Source organism: Arachis stenosperma, chromosome 10, assembly GCF_014773155.1.
Source record: "Arachis stenosperma cultivar V10309 chromosome 10, arast.V10309.gnm1.PFL2, whole genome shotgun sequence".
Taxonomy (NCBI): domain Eukaryota; kingdom Viridiplantae; phylum Streptophyta; class Magnoliopsida; order Fabales; family Fabaceae; genus Arachis; species Arachis stenosperma.
The window spans coordinates 13,511,858-13,534,702 of NC_080386.1; the positions used below are offsets into that span (position 1 = coordinate 13,511,858).

Sequence of the window (22,845 nt, forward strand, 5' to 3'; positions counted from 1 at the left end):
AAAGTAATGCTAATCCAACTTCAGAAACTCCACCAGCAACGGATAATGTCTCAACTCCAGAAGGATCAACCAAGACATAATTCTATATAGTTTGAATTACCGTAATTCGAACTTCACTCTCAATGTAATTCGAATCACATTGATTCGAATTACAGATATACGCACACACCCACTAATTCGAATAAACCTGATTCGAATTACACACACGCAATCCAAAGTATAATTCAGGTTCAGTGTTTTATAATCAAACTCAGGAATTAAATATAGCACCTAATCTGAGTATAATCAAACTTGGTAAACATGTATAATCAAACTCAATTTATAATCAAACACACTAGTAGACAAATATAGCACTGAACTTGAGCATAATCAAATTCAGCAAACACAAATAATCAAACTCAGCAGTCAAATATATCACTGAACCTAAATTATACTTTGGATTGCGCATGTGTGTAATTTGAATCAGCCTGATTCGAATTAGTGTGTATGTGTAATTCGAATCAGGTTTATTCGAATTAGTGGGTGTGTGCGTGTGTCTGTAATTTGAATCAGTGTGATTCGAATTACATTGAGAGTGAAGTTCGAATTAGGGTAATTCGAACTATATAGAATTGTGTCTTGGTTGATTCATGAACTAGTTTTGGTTTTGGCTGACTGGTGTAAATTTTCCCCCTGGCTTATATCAGTGAATTGCCTAATTTTTTACATAGTACCAATTAATTTGTTAATTGTTATCTCTTTTGATTTTCAGGTTTAAATCTTGATTTGCAAACTTTTAATGATGTTGAAAGTGATCAAGAATAAGGGTTGAAGATCCTTTTATATCTACAACAACAACAACAACAACAAAGCCTTGTCCCACTAAGTGGGGTCGGCTACATGAATCAAACGACGCCATTGTGCTCTGTCATGTATCATGTCTACAGAGAGACCGTTTACATGTAGATCTCGTTTGACCACCTCATGGATAGTCTTCTTAGGTCTTCCTCTGCCTTTCGCCCTTTGTCCATCTTCCATCTCATCCACCCTCCTGACTGGATGTTCTATCGGTCTTCTTCTCACATGTCCAAACCACCTGAGACGCGATTCAACCATCTTTTCCACAATGGGTGCTACTCCAACTCTCTCCCTTATATCTTCATTCCTTATTTTATCCAATCGCGTATGACCACTCATCCATCTCAACATCTTCATCTCTGCCACCCTCAGCTTATGTTCGTGCTCCCCTTTAGCCGCCCAACACTCCGTACCATACAGCATAGCCGGTCTTATAGCGGTGCGATAGAATTTACCTTTAAGTTTTAAAGGCACTTTTTTGTCGCATATAAAACCAGATGCACTCCGCCATTTTGACCAACCTGCTTGGATCCTATGATTTACATCATGTTCAATCTCTCCATTATCCTGTATGATGCACCCAAGATACTTAAAACTTTTAACTTTTTCTAGGATGTTTTCTCCAATCTTCACCTCTATATTGGGGTTTTCCCTTCTCAAACTGAACTTACATTCCATATATTCCGTCTTGCTACGGCTTATGCACAGACCATACACTTCTAAAGCTTCTCTCCATAATTCCAACTTCTTATTTAGGTCTTCCCTTGACTCTCCCATAAGGACGATATCATCGGCAAAAAGCATGCACCATGGCACAGGCTCTTGGATGTGCTCTGTGAGTACTTCCAGGACTAATGTGAAAAGGTATGGGCTTAAGGATGATCCCTGGTGTAATCCTATACCAATAGGGAATTCTTCCGTCACACCACCTTGAGTCTTCACACTAGTTGTGGCCCCATCATACATGTCTTTAATTGCCCGAATATATGCGATCCTTACTCTCCTCTTTTCTAAAACCTTCCATAAGACCTCCCTTGGTACCCTATCATACGCTTTTTCCAAATCAATAAACACCATATGTAGGTCCCTTTTATTACTACGATACCTCTCCATCACCCTTCTTAATAGGTATATCGCTTCAGTGGTAGATCTTCCTGGCATAAATCCAAATTGATTCTCTGTTACTTGTGTCTCTTTTCTCAACCTCCGTTCTATCACCCTTTCCCATAACTTCATAGTATGACTCATAAGTTTAATCCCTCTATAGTTTCCGCAACTTTGTATATCCCCTTTATTCTTGTAGATAGGTACCAATGTGCTCTTTCTCCACTCATCAGGCATCTTCTTTGACCTTAAAATCTCATTAAAAAGCTTGGTTAACCAGTTGATGCCTTTTTCTCCAAGACCTTTCCAAACCTCAATCGGGATATTATCAGGTCCTACTGTCCTGCCATTTTTCATCTGCTTTAAAGCCTCTTTTACCTCGAAGTCTCGAATCCTTCGATAGTAGTCAAAGTTTTGATCTTCTTCCCTTGTGCATAATCGACCAAGACTCGGAAGAGTCTTCTGTCCCTCATTAAATAACTCGTAGAAGTAACTCTTCCACCTTTCATTAATCTTCTCCTCTTGGGCCAACACCTCTCCATCCTTATCCTTTTATATCTAATATTATAATTTTTTTTATTATGGTGTTAAATTTGTAGTGATCTAACAATTTTTTTTAATTTCAAATTATTTTAGTTAATGACATTGTATGAATTTTATGTTTGTATTTTAATTTATCTATGAATTTTAAATCTTTGTCTTAATTTACATATGAATAGGTAAAAATTAAAATATTTAATTTTTATAGAAGCGGGTAGAGGTGGGGCGGATACCCGCAGGAATGGATTCGGGTTCTGTAATATACTACCCGCGGGTAGTAATGGGGCGAGTAGTATATGAGTAACAGGATGGTGGGGCGGGGTCGGGTAGGACAAAAACCCGCCCCTACCCACCCCATTGCCACCCTAAATCTCATCATCTGCTATACCCTCAAAGTTTGGATCAAATTCGCTTCCCTTTGCATCCTTCCTTTTATAGTAAGCTTCTTGATTTATCAATTCATTTAAATTAAAAAAAAAATAATGATTTCAATACCTACCCAAATCTTGTTGTTTCTCTTTTTAACTCTGGTTTGACTTTAATTTTTGTATTTGATTTTTTTGCAGCATCCTCATAAATATTTTTTATAAGTGTATGAATGTTTTTGATAAATATATGATTAGAGCGGGAACAATTCTATGCTTATGCTTATTAATTTTCTTTATAATTTGTTTTTTAACTTTTCGAAAAACTATATTTATTTATCCTAATCAATCTTATATTTTCAAGGCTATTAAAATTTTTTGTAAGTGTATTTGTCTATAATTATGTTTGAAGCTGCTCAATTAGATTATGTTAAAGACAATTTGATACATTTGAAGTTAGATAGGTAAAATTATGGCGGAAACAATGATGAATCTAATATTAGTAATGATGTCTACAAGGATGAAGATGATAGACGCAAATTTTTTGAGATTGCTGGACTTTAAAGAGAAATAATTTTGTCGAATTGAAGGATCCTAACTTCTCACGGTCTGTGTGATGTCAGTGTCATGTGCTCTCGAAACGTGTATCACATGTAACGATCTAATTCTTAGTATATCATGGTCATACAAAAAGCTAATTGTCACTAACTTATTCTCTTAATTATTAACTAATATTTAATTTATGAGTCTGTGCTTTGTTAGAGTATCACCGATTTTACGAGTAATTTTTTTTTCTTAAAACGCTAAGGCGAACAAAGAGGATAATAATAATTAAACATATACAAACAGAAATATAAAGAAACATAAAAAACAGATAGCTCAATTAATAATGTATATCATATACAAATCACGTAGCGTTATACAAAAGATCAGTTCAGTATACATCCTCAACAACCCTTATATAGATAATATATACATGATAACACATCTAGAGATTATAATTTGAATTACTAGTATAGATGACATTAGTAACATATTAAGTATGAGAATAGAAAGTATATGATGAAACATTAGCATCGCTAAAGTCATCAGAGAGTGTCGGCATTAATCTGCACCAGTAGACTGTGAACCCGATTAAACTTATCTCCTATTTTTAACTAAAGCAAATCAAATAATATTATAATATTACTTAAGCAGCTTTAATATAATAATAATATTATTATTATACTAATAATTTCTCTTCTCTCGCGAATCGAGTTCGCCTCGTCAAACTGAGACTAATTATAGAAATCAGAATCTAAAATTCCTAAGACACGGCTCAAAAACTAAGTTCTTTGCGACTATGTCGTCGAGCTTAACTCAGTAGAGGTGTTTATTTGAGGATGACATAATGATGTGCATATTGAAGTGCTTCGAGGTGCTTCTTCAATGAATTTTCGAAAAACTCCGTTTCTTCAGAAAAAATCCCATCTTTCCTAAAACTAGATTATTACATCACAGCCACAATTTTTCGCAGTCTACATGGTGCTAGGTGCTCGTTCCCTGTAAAAAATTTTGCTCACCATACACGAATTTAATCCTTTGCGTGACCCACTCACTTGCACAACACTAAAATCAAACCAATATAAAAAATAATTTTTGATAATTTACACATCAAACTTTTTTTGGTTACCAATTAATCAACATGCCAAACTTTTGACATCCTATCATTTTTTCTACACATGCATACAAGTATACATTGATTTAATTTACATCCATATTACACAAAATATACTTTGATGAAGAATACACACAAATTATTATATTTTGCATTCTTTATAATTTTATGTTAAAATAAAAAGCATTCTCAAGATGTTTGTCGTATTTTTTTAATTAATTTTTCTCAGTGAAATTTGTAGATAATATTAATAATTGAGAGTAATCTATAAAACTGTATTTATTTATAAAGATAAGATACTAAAATATAAATATATCAATACAGAATTTTGTTTAACAAATAAAACATAAACAAACATATATTCTGAGACATTAAATTAATATATTCAAAAAGAACACAAAAACAATATTTTATTTTTTTCTTTTATTATTAATATCAGTTTTTTATAATTATATTTTATTTTTATCCTACTTTTCTTTTCAAATTTGGTATAAAAAAGTAAATCAAAATTTTCATTATTTAATCTATTTTATATTTAATTTATCATTAAATAAAATATAAAAATATTAATTTTTTTTGTTTTTATCATTCGTGTTTTACTTGTCCTTGTCAAAACCAAACACAAGCCTTTTAAGTGTTGGGCTATGTGTTGTGTAAAATGATAGTAAATCCTTGATTTAGCCTTTGTAATATTAAGCTTATTCACTAAATAGAAATTTAAAATATTTTGTTTATTAAGGTAATTAAATTTCTTCCTATGGGAAATATATAATATAATAAATATATGTTCTATCAAGTGTTATTAATCTGTTTTCTTATGAGTTAACTTATGCAAGATTAAAACTCTTCTAATAATATTAATTTCTTGTTATTTATTAAAAATGCTCAATCTTAAATGGTATCGATAAAAGCTAGGCATTGAACTAACCAAACGAGTTTTATCTTCAATATTCATAACCAGCATTAACTTGTCTTCTATGAAAATGGATCTTTTTTCCTGTTAAAAAGATTAAATAAAAGTATGTTAAAATTTTAAACAATAAAATTACATTTTTCACATAAAATATTTATTTTACAGTATTTTTAATTGAAAGAATTTATATATTTAATTCCATTTACATATATTTATATATTAATATAAATATGTTAATCTATGTAGTAAGTATGCTATTTTTCAAATACTTCCTTAAAAATAAAATCTTTTGTAGATAATATTATAACCTTTTATGAATTATGTTCCTAGGATAATATAAATATATTAATATCAAATTAAATTAAATACAACAAATAAAGTTGGAAAAGAAACATATTGGCCTTTTTTTGTTCTTTTCTTCGCTTTCGGTGAAAATTGAAAGAATAAATCACAAAAAATACAGTCGAATAATTTTGTCGTTGATAAAAGTATATTAAAATTTTGTTATCAACAAAAATACTCTTAAATAATGTAAAAATGCGGCAAAAATATCCAACATAAATTAAATATATATTCTCAAAAAATATTTTAAAAATTAAATTTTATTATATTTTTTACAGATATGATTAGAAAAATAAAATATTTTTATCTTTAAAATTTGATGATTTTTCGTTAAGAATATATTTTTTTGTGAACAATCAATAATATTTTTAAAAAATCACAAAAAATAAATACTTAGCGAAAAATCACCAAATTTTCAGAATAATAATATCTTATTTTTTAAATTTTATTTGTAAAAAATCACATTAAAATTTAATCTTTAAAGTATTTTTTAAAAAATACATATTTAATATTAAATATTTTATCGTATTTTTAAGCTATTTAAAAATATTTTTGTCAATGAAAAAATTTAAATATATTTTTATTAATGTCAAAATTATTTAAATACATTTTTTTTATCATTTATCCAAATTGAAAAAAAAAAAAGAAAAACTACTACAAGCCAGCCAGCAAGTTGTTGTTGTTTGTGGTGATTTGGGACTTGGGAGTAGTGGGACTCCACTTTAATTCTTACCAATGCCATGACATGATGAGATGTGTGCCAAATCAGTCGGTTCATTTCATTTTAATATTTATTATATATTTTTCTTAATTTTATAGTACATTTAAAAATTATATCAAAGAAGAATTTATCTTTTGCCAAAATATTTGAATAAGGAAGTATGTTAGAAAGGTTATCAAACCCATATTTAAATTAATATATCTGATTTTGGGTATTTCACAATTTTCATTTCACCAAAATACAACATATTGTTGATAAATTGATTATATTCTCATAGTATGGGTTTTTTTTTCCCACGAGAAGCAACTTTTTTTTCCCCAAAAAAATCCACTTTGAATTTGCAAATATTTTTTTAGTTTACTTCTTTTTTTACTTTGTAGTCTTTTACAGATCTTTTATTTTTTTTCCTATGATAAAAAAAGATATTTTGGATTAAATTCATAAATTTAGTTAGGTGAAATATACTTTATGTTTTTAGTATTTTTAAAAAATTTTAAAAATATCTTTAAGATTTAATTTTTTAATTTTATTCTTAATATTTTCGACAAATACAATTTTATTGTTATTTGTAATTTTCTTTTAAATCAAAATATAGTCAACATTATTTTAGATAATTTATTTATTTAATCTAAATAAGTAACAAATCTACCAGATTATCTTAAAATTTAATTTTTTACGATTTTATTCTCCCACCTTTTATATAAATTATGTCTTTTTGTTAAGTTTTAAATTATAATATAAAACAAATGAAAACACCACAGCTTATGTGTGGAAAAGAATCAATAAATCGTTAGTTAGATATGTGCATCATAGAGTTTAGAAATCTGAACATAAAATGTGGGATCCAAATCTTGGTTTTCAGAACCTTCCTCTCCAGTAGCACATCACTGCGGGGAAAAAATAATCACAAAATAAAAGCACAAGTGAGCACAAACCATTCAATAGAGCACAATAAGCGGTAAAAAAATCTTGGTTTTTGAACATTCAATAAAAACAAAGAACAAGTGGACATAGGAGACATAACTAAAAACTAAAACACTAGAAATTTAGAATAATCAATCAAAAATTACATATTCATAAATGTTTTATATATACAATTTAACAAACTTGGTAGATTGATCCATGCAAATGATCCCACCTATTAGGACATGACTCGACTCAATCGTTGTTGTAACAACTGTGAATGGAATAGCCAGCTAATTGCACGACAAAATATAAATATGTTTGAATGGAATTGATTCTACCCAAGTAACAATGTAAAATTATATTTGAATCTTACAAGTTAAAATTTGATTCTACCTTTTAAAATTGATTATGAAAGAAGTAAATTCCTATTACTTCCATAAAAAATCACTTTCAGCGGAACTACAAAAACGAAGAACAATTAACTTGTCACTGACCTTTGATCGCATAACAGGATGAATAGCGACAGATGAAGACGACTAGACAAAGACGACAGACGCCGAGTTCGAGGAAGAATCTACGCTCCTACGACTGGTGATAGCGAATAGGGGTTGGAGTTGGAGAACGCCTCTGACTGTGACGAATGATGACTCGAAGAGACAAGCCCCAAACTGTGACGAATGGTGGCAAACACAGCTCCGTCTTGTGGCGGTGGTGGGTGCTAGGATTTTTCTCTTAGTTGAGGTTAAGGGCTTGTTCTCTCTCTGAACTCTAAAGGAAGGAGATTGGGGAAGGGGCTGGGGGGCATGCATGCTTTATGATTCCTTTTTTTTTTCCTTTAATGCGAAACGACGTTGTTTCATTCAAATTGAACGATTCTCGGTCTGGTTTCCAATCCAGTTCTCGACCAGTTCATCAACTCATATCCGATTTTTAAATTAGCAGTACTAGTTGTGTTCTTTTTCTTTTCTGTAATGGGCTTGATATCAATTGCTATCATACAATCAAAAACACAAAAAAGTCTATTATCAATGCGTAATTAACATCATCATAATTACTAATTATGGTTACACATTACTTATCACATTGGGATAATTCAAATATGCACGTCACTGGTTACGTAGAACATCATTGCAACATCCTGCAACTCCTATAGAAAATTTCTCATTCCATCAACGCTTGTCGCATTGAGGTGCTACCAACGCTCATCTACACACGTATATGGAATCCTATATCTACATCAGAGAGTTTGCCAAAATATCATACTCATATGAACAACAAAAAAGATGACCTTACTTAGTCCCAATAAAAACTCCATGAATCGCAACCCATTAATTCCAAAATTTTACCTTTCTGCAATTAATTGACTTAACATTAATTAGTTGGTTAATCACAAAAGACACGAAAGAGACAAACATATAGAGACAGAAACATGGAGACATGGATGAGAGAGTGACATGTAACAATGTATACTGTAAGTATTTTTACTAACTTATGTCACCATATTCACATGCATCACCTATATATCCTGAGAACACATAGTCATCACCAAAAGACACTTTCATGTCATTACCATAGAATTTTTCACATTTAAAATACAAAAGTATTTTTCACTTTTACCACTCTCCCTTGACTAGATGGCTCAAAGAATGTACTTTGTCTAGTTGTAACAAGTTTTCGGTTTGGTAAGGCCTAGCCAAATGATGTCTACAAAAAGATTGGTGTCTTCCTCGAAAAAATAATTAAAATTAAGGAATAAACTAGATCCTTTGAAATAGGAACGACCTGGTTATTAGAAAATGGAGTGTGCGAGTGGAAGTGCGAAATTTATAATTGACAAAAAAATACTAAATATTTTACAAAAGAAATATGATATAACAAAGTTACAAAATTAGATAACTACTATATCCTAACTAAATCTTTAACAATATACAAAGTGGTAATTTGTGACGCTCCACCCAAAATCAGGTCCTAATTACACCCGAAATACCAAACTAAAAAGTGTATACACTCAATCTAAATACAAAGAGAAAATACAAAAAAAAAACAAAACCAATCTTCTCTAACTAAAAGAGTGACTAATAACTTGGTATACAAAACAAATGTGAAGACACAATATACAAAGAAAAACCCAATAATTTTCTCTCTAGCGCTCACTAATTATGACTCATAACTTTTAACAAAATTTGTGCATATTCATTTCTAACACATTGACATATTAAAATTGTGTTTGACTTCTTCACATAGGTGAAATTTTTTACTTCATTAAATCATAGGTCAACAAAAGGCATTAAACTGGAATGCTCTTCTGTGAGTGTATGAGGTGAATCTTTTAACTTTTATTCATTCTATCTTTTTTCAATCCACGAAAAATAATGCAGAAAATGCATGAATTCCACTAATATCATAGAGCAAATTTCAAGCAATAAGTAGTTTTGAGAGATCTCAAAAACTTTAAATGATTTACTCGAGAAACACATATTAGCTTTTGAGATAGTTAAATACAAAGTTTAGAAATTTTGTTCTCGTGATTAATAGATGAAACTCTTTTTCATGGTCTCACTCTATAATCTTCACTAGCCAATCTCAGAAGTATTGAGTAATTTGTTATTGAGTATTTATGATTAAATTGACATATTCCTATTTGAACAACTTTAGTTAATCTAATAGAAAAAAGAATTAGTTTTTATTTTTATATTTTTGTGCTTTTTCAATTTTTAAAAATATTGGATAACTTTTGTAAATAATGATATTTTTGGATAATTATGCAGATAGCAGAATTAGGGATGATAACACAATCCATACTTACAGGCATTTAACTTGCACTTATCCAATCGGAATGGATAATTATTTGACTGCATCCAACTTGCATCTATATGGTCGAAGTGGATAATTATTTGACTCAGGGCGAGCGGGTTTTGAGTTGAGCATATTTCTGTTTGTGGCGAGGCAACAAGGCGAAAACTTGTTCTTGTGCACCACGAATGTAAACTTCATTAAAGTATTTGTCACTGATCAATGAATTGCTGCATACACAAAATGTGATTCAAACTTGTTACACTTAACCATATAAGTGAATTGATCAATCCAAGTTGGTTGGTAGATCTATGCATTATTGAACAATTAAAAATAATTCAGTGCGAAAATTAGACTGCATTTATTTCTGAGAATATGATAAGACAAGACACTGAGAACAAGACATAAAGGACAAAGACACAAAATTTTGTGTTCTTATATCTTGTTTGGTGATAAACTAGAACAAATTATGAAAATCTAATTATTCTCATTTTTTTCATTCAAAAAATTTGAGACTAAAAATATAATTATAAAAAATTAACAAGAATAATGAAAGAAAAAATAAAAAATAAGTTGTGTTTATTGTTAGTGTCTCCGTGTCATTTCTGTTAGAATGGACATAAAATAGGCTAATTTAATGTTCTTGGATATATTATTTCTATCTATGTCTTTTCTGTCAAATATAATTTTGTGTCTCTGTATCTCTGTCTTAGTGTCCTATCTCTATAAACAAATGCAGCCTTAAATACTTTGTTGACACACACTAACAAACGGTCTTAAGTCATTTAACGTATGGGCTCTAATTATGGGCCTAAGTTTAAAATTAGCCTCAACATAACAGGATTCACCATGGGAAGCCTATGGGCCACAAGCCTCAAAAAGTCTATGGGCCACGTCCCAAAAACTATCAAACCATGTTTGCTAATGAAACAAAGTAATGGGGTTAGTTGATTGCTGAATTAGTGAATTTGTCATCTCTTGTAAGAGAAAGTTATCTCTTTCATCCAACAACAAAACAAAGGTGCCATGCCCTTTTACCCTGCAAAATAAAGTAGGTTAGTCCTTCAAATTAAATTTCGTTTAGCCGGTTTAATTTTAAATGTTTATTTACTATTTAATTTCTTTTTAGTTTTTGTAAACTTTTAATTTAAGCAAATTATGTTTGATTGTGTAAAGAGTAATACAAAGCAATAAATTATAATTAAATAAAAGAAATTTTAAACTGATTTTTTTAAAATAAAAAAAGCAATAAAGAAAGAACGGACTAACCAAAGTAACCTATTTAAGTTGACAGATAGATTTTTGTTAAGAAATTTAGATTCATAAAATGAAATACAAACAAATTCTATCTATTTAACCTACAAATTTTAAACAAGCCGAATCTAAATGGGTTATACTACTCAGTTTGGTGTCCCTAATGCAGAATTTTAAATGTATTTTGCATTCTCGTTAAATTTTGAAATATGTTTATACAATTAATATGTTATATACTCCGGAATCAAGACTCACTTGCTGCTATCTGTTTCCCAAATTCAATTCTTTCCCTAGTCAAATTGTCATTAACACGAGGCACTGAGATAAAGATACAGAAATATAAAATTATGTTTGACAGATGAGATATCGATAGAGATATTATATTCAATAAAATTAAATTAGTGTATTTTATATTCATTTTAATAGGAAAAAACAGAAACACTAATAAAAGACACAGGTTATTTTTTATTTTTTTGTTATGATTCTTGCTAATTTTTTATAATTAAAATTTTTATTATTATATTTTTTTTCAAATTTTTTAGAGGAAAAAAATAAAAATAAATTAGATTTTTATAATTTGTTTTAGTTTATCATCAAATAAAATATAAAAACACAAAATTTTATATTTCTATTTTTTGTATCTTATTCTTAATATCTTGTCTTATCCTATTCTCAGAAACAAACATAACCTAATTTATTTTATTTGTTTTGAGCTTTGCTTAACCACTATGTATAAGGATAGTGCTAAATCTAATCACCTGAAGTTTGCGGGTGGAAAATAACTAAATTGAAGTTACAGGTAAAGTAGTATTCCAATATTAATTATTCAAAGTAATTAGCAGCTGAACCAAATTAATTAGGCAAATAGGGAGTGTATAGACTTAACTAATTTATTGAAGAAAATAGCAGTAATTCTCGAGAATTTGACATGGAATGGAGTGTAATGTTTGTGTGCCTACATACACTCTTGTTTACCCGTATGATAGTGACCACAACTCTACAACAATCACTTCTAGAAAGCGACTTTTATCTAATTAGATGGTGAAATTCCTATAATAGCTTTGGCATGTATAAGTGTTTTATGACCATTATCTTATCTTTTCTTTTCTTCCTTTCAAAATTTCCCCCAATTGAACCATTACCGTTGAGATTTGTTGTTACTGTTAAGAGCATAGTAATTTCTTTCAACCTGATTGAAAGTCCCATAAAAAATAAGGATCTAGGTTAGGACTATTTAGAGTATAAATTTTAACTCTCTTCTTCTCAGAAAATCTATTATCAAAGCATTAATTTTTTTAATAAAATCTTTTTATATTAAAATTTTTAACAAAAAAACGTTTAGAATGAAAATTAGATTTTTTTTTGGATCAATAGATTGGACAACTCTTAATATTAAGTATTCAGACGAATTAGACAACTTTTAATCTTAAGTAGTACACAACACACACTCACACACTCTTTATATACTTATCAATTTTTTCTTCTCAATTATAATGAATAAAATTTGAGCTTGAAACCTTTGAAGTGGGGAGAAAGAGATATATCATATGAGCTAATTAGATATTTCAAATGTTAAAAATTGTTCCCCCGTAAACCCATTTACATGACTCGAATATTTAGCCGAATAGTTCGTTGTACTCGAATGGATCCAAGCTTGGATTCCATGACTCGAGCCTGATTCGACTTCGAGTAAAAAGTAATTTTCTTTTTTCTACTTTGATTATTTGTATTATAGTCGTTAAAACTGAACTGGTAATTAAATTGATTAGGTTATTGGTAACTAAGTTATTGATTTAATCGATAGGTTATTGGTTGACTCGGTTCTATATAAATAAAAAATAAAAAATAGTCAAAATTTTAAAATTAAAATTTAAAATATATATTTTTACTAATATTTTAGGAATATTTAATTATTTAAAAATAATTAAAACATGAACAATAAATATTTTGTTAATTTTACTTTATTAAAAATATTTTTATTTTGTTTTTATATTCAGATAACTATTATTTTTAAATTTTATACTATTATATACTATAAATATTTATTAAAAAATAATATTAATAAATATTATATAATTATAAAAAAAATAAGTAAATTTATTTTTATTGTTAAATAAAAATATAATTAATTTAAAAATAAATAAATTTATAATTAAAATTAAATAAAAATAAATTATTTGATGAAAGATATTTATATATATTATAATTTGTATATATAATATTAAAAAACATAACTTCTTATTTGGCAATGGCATGGATGGATGGTTGCACTGTTTAGATTTTGCAGCATGGTAGATTCTTTATTGCGGCATCAGTTCTGACAGCTGGTTCTAATGACCCCTATGGTGTTTTAGGTGTTTATCTCAGTTCAAATGATCAACATAGAATGGCTCAGTTTGCTGAATTAACTTCAGTCACGCAAAAGTTTGATGGTAAGGTTGTGTTAATGGGTGATTTTAATGCCATTTCTAGTCAATTAGAGAAAGCAGGTGGGGGTGCTAAATCTCCTTCTTCTATCGAAACCTTTAACAGTTTTATTGATGATAATTCTCTGATTGATATTGGTATGGTCGGAAGACCATTCACTTGGTCGAATAGACGGAGGGGTGATGAGTTGATGCAGGAAAGACTGGACCGATTCCTGGTAGGAGTTGATTGGCAGCAACTCTATCCCAATGCAACGGTTCTTAGACTGTCAGAATCAGGCTCGGATCACTCCCCTCTTCTCTTAGACTCTAATCCGAGAACTGAGAGATCTAAACGCCGATTTAAATTTCAAGAAAGATGGTGTTCCAATGATGAAATAAGGCAGATTGTTAGAGAGGTTTGGCACGAACAGATTGATGATTCAGCCATGTATATCCTAGTTCAAAAACTAAAGCGTTGTTGACATAAGATTGTCAGATGGCAGCAAGAATACAGATCTAATTCGAAGGTGGAGATTGATTTACTATAGTTTGAATTAGAGGAACTTCGTTTAGCAGGAATTCATGGAGGCGACATCATTTCAAAAATAGAGGACAAACTTGAAAAAGCATTGCAAAATGAGAAATCTTATTGGAAAGATAAGTCTAGAGTCAAATGGCTCAAATCTGGCGATCAGAATACAACTTTCTTCCATCAGAAATTCAGAAATCGAACCCGAAGGAATAGAATTTGGCAACTAACTGGCAGTGACGGTGAAGTGGCTACTTCAAATGCTGGTATTGCTTCTGTGGCTGAATCTTATTTCAAGGACATCTTTTTCTCCACTTGTCATGAGAACTCTGAACCTCTATTTACTGATTTTGAACCTAAGGTTACAGCTCACATGAACTGTAGGCTTCAAAGACCAGTGACTATGGAGGAAGTGAAATGTGCAACATTTAGCATTCATCCTCAAAGTGCTCCAGGAGATGATTGTATGACAGCAAAATTTTTCCAAAACTTCTGGAACATACTTAGTGGTGATGTGTTTCGAGCAGTTAAGAGCTTCTTTTCAGGGGGCAGAATTTTGAAGGATTTTAATCACACTCAGATCTGTCTTATTCCCAAGATTTCTGATGCTAAAGATATGACTCAGGTAAGACCAATAAGCATATCTTCAGTCTTTTACAAGATTATCTCCAAAGTATTTGTACATAGACTTCAGGGTATGATGAATAGATTAATTAGCCCTACGCAGAGTGCTTTTATTAAAGGCAGATTAATCTCTGATAATATCCTAATTGCTCACGAGTGTATGCATTACTTGAAGAACAAAAAAAGGGGACTCGAAAATGAAATGGCGTTAAAATTAGATATGAGTAAGGCATATGATAGGGTGGAATGGCACTTTCTTTGGTTTATATTGGAGAAGTTTGGTTTTGACTCCCGGTGGATCATGTGGATTCGAGAATCAGTGACAACTGTTTCTTATTCTGTTATTGTGGAAGGACAACCTTATGGTTTCTTCAAACCAAATAGAGGTATTCGACAAGGAGATCCTCTATCTCCCTATCTTTTTCTTTTCTGTGCAGAAGGTCTCTCCTTCTTGCTACACAAGGCAGAACAAAACAGACTAATTCAAGGTCTTCAGATACATAGGCGATGTCCCAAGGTCAACCACCTCCTCTTTGCTGATGATTCCATCTTATTTTGTAAGGCTAATCCTGAAGCATGTTCAAATATCCTACATTCATTAAATTCTTATGAAAGCATCAGTGGCCAGAGGGTAAATCTTAATAAATCTGCTATATTCTTTAGCCACAACACTCCCTCCACTACTCGTACACTACTGGCTAACTCTATGAATATTAATCATATTGGGGCTCAGGATAAATACCTTAGTTTGCCTTCTACAGTCTCTAAATCGAAAAAGGCTTCTTTTAGTATGATCAAAGAAAAGGTTCGGAAAAGAATCCAAGGGTGGAAGCGCAATCTTCTATCGTCAGGTGGTAGACACGTATTGCTTAAGGCAGTGGGAGAAGCTATTCCTATTTATACATTGTCTTGCTTCAAGTTGCCTGATGGTTTAATCTCGAAAATTCACTCTCTACTTTCTCAGTTCTGGTGGGGACAAAAAGGTTCTGAAAGGCGGATGGCTTGGATTAGCTGGGACACTATGACTTGCCCACGAAAAGAAGGAGGCATTGGATTTAAAGATCTCAGAATTCAAAATCTGGCGCTTTTAGGCAAACAGTTTTGGCGACTTGTAACACAGCCTACTTCCTTATTATCCAAAATCCTAAGAGGTAAATACTTTAGCAATGGTAATGCTATAACGCCAGAAATTGGAGTCTTACCTTCTTGGGGATGGAGGAGCATACTGGAAGGCCGAAAGATTGTTGAAAAAGGCCTTACTTGGGCTGGTACTGGAGAGAATATCCGAACCTTTGAGGATCCTTGGCTGCCTCCTCCGTATCCTTTAATGATTTTTGACATGCCAAATAGACAAGTTATTTCTGAGTTGGTTCCAAGAGTTAAAGATCTAATTACTGAAGATAGGAATTGGAATCAGAATCTTATTCAAGAATTATTTCCCCAAGACGTTGCAAACATGATTTTGTCAGTTAAAATTCAGCAGAGTAGGGACAAATTGCAATGGGATTTGAACAAATCCAAACAATATGATACAGCTTTAGGTTACAGAATTGGCTATTTATTTTACCATCTGCCTCTTGAGCTTTGCCCTAATTATATGCAACAGAAAAAGCCGTGGATTGATCTATGGAAGTTGAACTTGCCTCACAAAATTAAGCTATTTATCTGGAAAGCTCTCCATGGCCGGTCCCAGTGCAGGCTCAGATTCATCACCGCATCCCATCTATATCACCAATATGCCCCTGCGGTCATGAAGCAACCGAAACAGTCACTCATTGTTTGATCGATTGTTCTAGAATTAAAGATGTATGGTCTCAGAGTTATCTTCGTGCCTGTCTTCCCCCTCAGAGTCCTAACGACTTTTGGACATGGTGGATTGCATCAACAGAGATGCTTAACCCATTGAAGAATGATGACCGTAATCCTCAATTGCTTGCCATCATTTGCTGGAACTGCTGGAAAGCTCGCAACCAGTTGATTTTTGAAGGTTCTACTTCAATGCCGTCTGTCATTCTAGCAAGCTCTGTCAAGTTGCTCCGTAAAATCCAAAGAACTCCCAGTTTAGGTCATCATCTCCATGAGGCAAGCTCTTAGTTGCATTCAATTTGATTTATCATTCTTTCTTCTTTAAGATTTTTTTCGTTTTTCGACCATGCACCGTTGGATGAATACCTTCAGTGTAGTATTTTTGGAAAATTCCCACCTTTCATTATGCTGTCCTGCTTTTGGACATCTTTATATTTCATTTCTCAATAATTAATGGAATATAACCTACTATCTTTGGAAAAAAAAAGGATATGTGTATTAGTGTTGCTGTTTTAGAAACAAATAAATTTAAAAATATGAAAAAAGTTTTATTAAAATTTTTATATAAAAATATATTTTTAAATAAATTTTTATTTTATAAATATATTTGATTCAATACTAAAAAATATAGATATTATATTCTATCTAATAAAAATTATAAAAAATATTTTAAGTACATCAAAAGTATTGATACACTAATTATTTTAACTATTAATTTAAATTATAAAAAATATATATAATATATATTAATTGAAATTACCGGTTAAAATAATTGGAGGTGCTCCGTGAGCACTTGAAATATTTCCAAAATTATAAAGACTGAATTGAAATTTCCGTCTTATCAAGTTCGACCTTCGCGTACATGCCTAGAGCATATTGAATGTGTGCTCCTGTTACCGTACTCCAAAAATGGGTATAGCCACTTGTCCAGCGTATATAGCACAGCCACCGACAAATTGAAATGGTAACGAACCCCGTCGGTGCTTCATCAAGTTATATAAATAGCTTATATAATAAATGAAATACAGATATTTTAACAACAATTCCTATGTATTTGATACATGCTTTTTAAGTAATGTTTCTTCACCCAGCTGCCCCTACTCAAATTTCATGATTAGAACTAGCGTTTTACTTTAGTTTAAATTGAATATCATCAACCCGTCTGTTAAGCCGAATTCTCTCACCGAGCATCTAGAAAACAAATATATTTTTTTTTCAGATAATTTTAATAAACATATTACAATACATTCTTGATATATTTTTATTATTACAATACTAATATTTTTATTCATAACAATATTACGAAAATATAAATTTTTTAAAATTACATCAACTTTATTTTAACATTATAGATTATAATAAAAAAATAAATATTTATAAAATTAAACTACTTTTATAAAAGAATTATATATAAAAAAATTTTCTATCAGCTAAATTATATTTGATAAATATTTAAAAGAATAAAAATAAAAATATATACTAGAAAATAAACGATAAAAATTTAAAATTAAATAAAAAATTAAAAAAATATACATATAATAATAATAAAATATTTATATAAGTAATATTATTAGATTATTTTTTAATTATATTTAATTATAAATTTAATATATTTTTTTATAATTTTATAAATCTATTTGAATTATATTATTTTATTAATTTTATTTTTTGTAGAACAGAAATGTAAAAAGTTAAGAAATAGAGAATGAGAAAAAAAGAGAGATAAGAGAAAGAAAAAGAAGAGAGTAAGTTTATTAATTTTGGAGAATGTTTTTATTATAATTGTAATGAAAAATATCTCGTGACACTTTTAGTTTATCAAATTTGTAAAATAAAATTTAAATTATAAGTTATATATAGAGTGGGAAGGGTAAAGAGAAATAGAGAAGGAGAGAGATAGATAAGATGATGGAGGAAAGAAATTTATTAATTTTAAAAGAAATATTTCATCTTAGTTTTAATAAGAGTGTCATGTGATATATATATATATATTGGTTGTTAAATTAGTAATATAATATTGTTATATTTCAATTTCAATTTCAATATTTTAATTTTAATTTTAATTTAATTTTAATTTTAATTACAATTAAAAAATATCATATTATACATTTTAATTGTTAAATTTATAATTAATTATTGATGATGATATATAAAAAAGATAGAATGAGTATAGGAATAAGAGAAATAGAGTAGATCAAAAAATGAAAAAGATAGAAAAAAAGAGAGGAAAAGAAAGAAAGAATTTTTTTATTTAAAAAAAAATAATTTTAATTGCAATGAGAAAATGACATGTGATAAATTTTAATTGTAAAATTAGTAATATATAATAGATAATAAATTTATTTTATGTATTTTTAAGATGGTTTTACATACAATATGTACTTAATATCTTAATAACATATTTAAATTAAGTTTGTTTTAACTTAAGTTATTTGGTAAGATTTTGCATGTCTTAAAATAATAGTATCATAACCGTTGCACAAATAGAAAATAACACAAGTAATTACTATAATTATTTACTGAATAAGTAGATAGATATATCATAATTGTTTAGTATCAATTAAAGAGAAAAAAATAAGAAATGTAAATTTTTTGTACGATAATTATTCAATTGTATCCACTTTTTAGATAATTATTGACATAGGTGATGTAAAAAAAAAATTTTTATTAATATAATACTACGTAATATATAATATTTTATACTTGAAATTGTATGAAAATTAAAGTGTATTAAAAATACGACTAGTGTTGTGTATTTATTATATTGTGACTCCATGCGTACAAACCATTGAATTGATAAAAAAAAAGCCAAGGATACATAGATCATAAAGCTTGACTCACAATATAAGCCATAATATCAGATAGACTTTTAGGGATATAAAATAAAATTAGTTATGAACGCAATTTTGGCAAATATTAAACAAAGAAGGCATCAACACTGTAGAACGCGGAAACACATATAACGATGATGATATCCCAAACCACGTTAAATGAAAGCAGAAAGAGAATCCCCGATGGCTAAAATATTATTATTGAAAAAAGAGAAAATGGAGACAGATCCCATGCAACTTAAATTAAAGCCACTTTAGGAAAACCAGTATTAAAAGGTGATGCTTCATATATACGTATGTGTCAAAGCAAATGAAACACAAAGCATATGACGGTGGTATTGAAATTGAAATATCCGATATGAAAACAAAGACATATTTGATATTTGGGTGTAAATATTTACTGTCACTACTCACTGGATTTGTTTAAGAACATCAAGACCATACTTTATTTTAATAATTATTTTTTTTTTGACAAAATTGATTTTTATATAAGCAATAATTATATATGATAACAAATTTACATTTAATTTAGATAATTTAACTGAAAAAGAATTTTAAATAAATTTTTTATTAAATGGTATAATTTTCGTATTTGTCCATAAAATTTTTAAAAATAGTACGAAATAATTATTGTTTATATTTTTTATTTTTGAACATTTTTAGAATCAGTTGAGTACAATTATTAGTTGCACTTCTATAAAATAATTAGTTATGCTTATAACTTATAAACATAAGCTTCAAAATATTATTTATTCTTAAAATATTATTTCTTAACTTAAAGTTAATTAACCCTTAAAAAAACTATAAGCCTTATATGATATTTTACGCCTAAAGTTGTAACCTTAGAAATATCTTTTCTGGTGACCTAAAACTGCAAATGGAGATAACAAAAACGGGAAAAGAATTAAATAATCAGAAACTAATAATTACTCATGAAGCCTTAAATCAAAAGGCAAAATATAATTATGCACTATATTATTTTTCCTGATTCGAACTTATTATATCTGTGGAATAAATATATATAGAAGCCCAAAAAATTAAAGCCTTGCGGCATTACATTATTATACATTATGAGTAACAACTTCGGTTTTTGCAGCTATGATTAAATAATTTGCAACGTCAATTTTTGTTTCAATTAATCAACGTTGTATATAAATATAAAGTATAAGCTGTAATTAAATTTTTCGAAATTTAATCTAATTTTCCTTCCCTTCTTCCCCACCTTCTTCCAAGTAAGTCTTCTTTCTCGTCTCAGCCCTGGCCACCAAACAAATCAGAAAGAAACACGTGGCATAAATCCCATGAACCTTCCAATTAGTCCTTGGCGCCTGCCGGAGCACGACCCTATGAAACACCGTCATGTAGTAATGCAGGCCTACTGAAAAGCCCACAAACGTTTGGGCCAGGCCCAATAGCCTGGAGCCCAGGCCACAATCAGTAGAAAACACGAGAACAAGGTACATCACCAACAGGAGGAGGTAGAATACGTAAGCCAGCGTCTGAAGAACCTGCAGGCACACGTACGTGGACCGCGAAGTAGCGTAGAAAAACCTCAACGGCTCTAGACCGGTAACAATGGAGGAAAGACAGAGAATGAAGAAGTAGATCGAGAGATAGGCTTGGATGAAGATCAAGAGTTTCTGGAGAGAGAAATAGGTTTTGATCTTGTTGAAGAGGAGAGACACGAGAAGCAATGGGATAAGAACGAAGGCGCATGATAGCAACGTGGCTATGGTGGGTGCGTACTTGTTCCCAACGTAGGGTTTGAAGCCCTTGGTGATTTCTTTGTTCGCTTTCGTGATGTAAAGCTTTGAGGTCGTTGAGATTCTTTCAAGGTCTGGGAGGAGTGTTTGTTGGAACTTGATTGGTAGATCTTTGAAATCGGAGAGGGCTAATTCGTCATTTTGATTCTCCTCCTGATCGAAAACCCAATCGTCGTTGTTACTGGCTTGTGATTGTTTCTTGGTTTTGTTGCTGCTGGATTTTTTTGGATTTTGGATCTGATCAGGGTTTATCTTAGTGGTGCCGGTGGTTTTTGTCGTTTTGTTCTTGGAGGAGCTTGATTTTAATGGATCCAACGATTCTTTAGTTTGAGATGAAAGATATAAAGAAGCAGAGGATTTTGACGTGGAGTTGAGCTTCTTCTTCTTGATTTTGAGTGTGGTGGAGTTGAGCTTCTTGAGGGAAGTGTCGGTGACGGTGGTTTTGGCTATCTTGGTTTGATTCTTCTTGTTGATATTGGATTTGATGGTTTTGGTTTGGTTCTTGAAGGAACCAACGCCGTCGTTTTTGGTTTTAGTTAGCTTGGTGGTGGTGGGTTTCTTTTTCAAGGGTGGCTCATAGGACTCCTCTTCTTGTTCTGAATCAGATTCCAATAACATTCTTCTTCTGATGCTACTACCACTGTTATCACTAGACAGAGCTTCGGATTGAGGCTCACTGAAACAAATTGATGCAAAAAGGAGCAACAGAACAGAAAGAAAGAGTACCTGCCTGAAACCAATGTACACACGTGGAGCCATTTTGTGAATGTACACTGGCTTCAACTTCAGGATCTGATTAAAGGGGAAAGGGTATGTGTATGAGTATGGTTAATTTCGAAGAAGATATGATTCTACAGTAATGGAGAATGGCCTAAAAGCCTACCCAAGAATTTATATTAATTAGGGGGAGAGGGAGGAAAGTAGTGGAGGATAAGAGTATTGCTGTCATAGAGTGATGGCAGTGAAATGAGTGAATGGTTTTATAGTTTGTACTAGTTTTTATTATGGGCCATGTAGGGGGCGCATGGTATGAAAGAGAATATGGAGTTGAAAAAGAGTTTAAAGGATCTCAATTCTTAACTCACATGTATTCTAAATTTCTAATAGTGTAATATATAAGTGTCAAATTGGGAAATGGATGGATTGAGAAGAAAACATTAACAAAAGAGGAAAGAACAATATTTTTTTATTTTTATAAGATTGATTAATTTTTTTATTAATATTTTTTTTATATTAATAGAATAAATTTATATAACATATTAAACTATTGATTTATTTATTAAAAATCAATTAAAATTGACAAATATTTTTTTATTAGGAGTTTGTTATTTTTAAGAATAATTATTGATACTGTTTATTTTTTTTTTAAATATTTTTATTAGTTTTTATAAATGCATTAGTTAAATTTATGGTATAAAACTAAAAAATATTAATAATTTTTGTTTTTATTTA

General features: G+C 30.1%; 1 protein-coding gene across 1 annotated transcript; it reads right to left on the reverse strand.

Moving 5' to 3' along the window:
- Positions 1 to 20,575: 20,575 nt before the first annotated feature.
- On the reverse strand, positions 20,576 to 22,453 carry LOC130956532 (uncharacterized). The gene has a single exon (XM_057883579.1). The coding sequence runs from the start codon at positions 22,150 to 22,152 to the stop codon at positions 20,827 to 20,829; it is 1,326 nt and encodes a 441-aa protein (XP_057739562.1). The 5' UTR covers positions 22,153 to 22,453; the 3' UTR covers positions 20,576 to 20,826.
- Positions 22,454 to 22,845: the final 392 nt, after the last annotated feature.

What these genes read in the sequence shown, in the direction of transcription:
- LOC130956532 (XM_057883579.1), bottom strand. Translation starts at nt 22,152, where the DNA reads ATGGCTCCACGTGTGTACATTGGTTTCAGGCAGGTACTCTTTCTTTCT.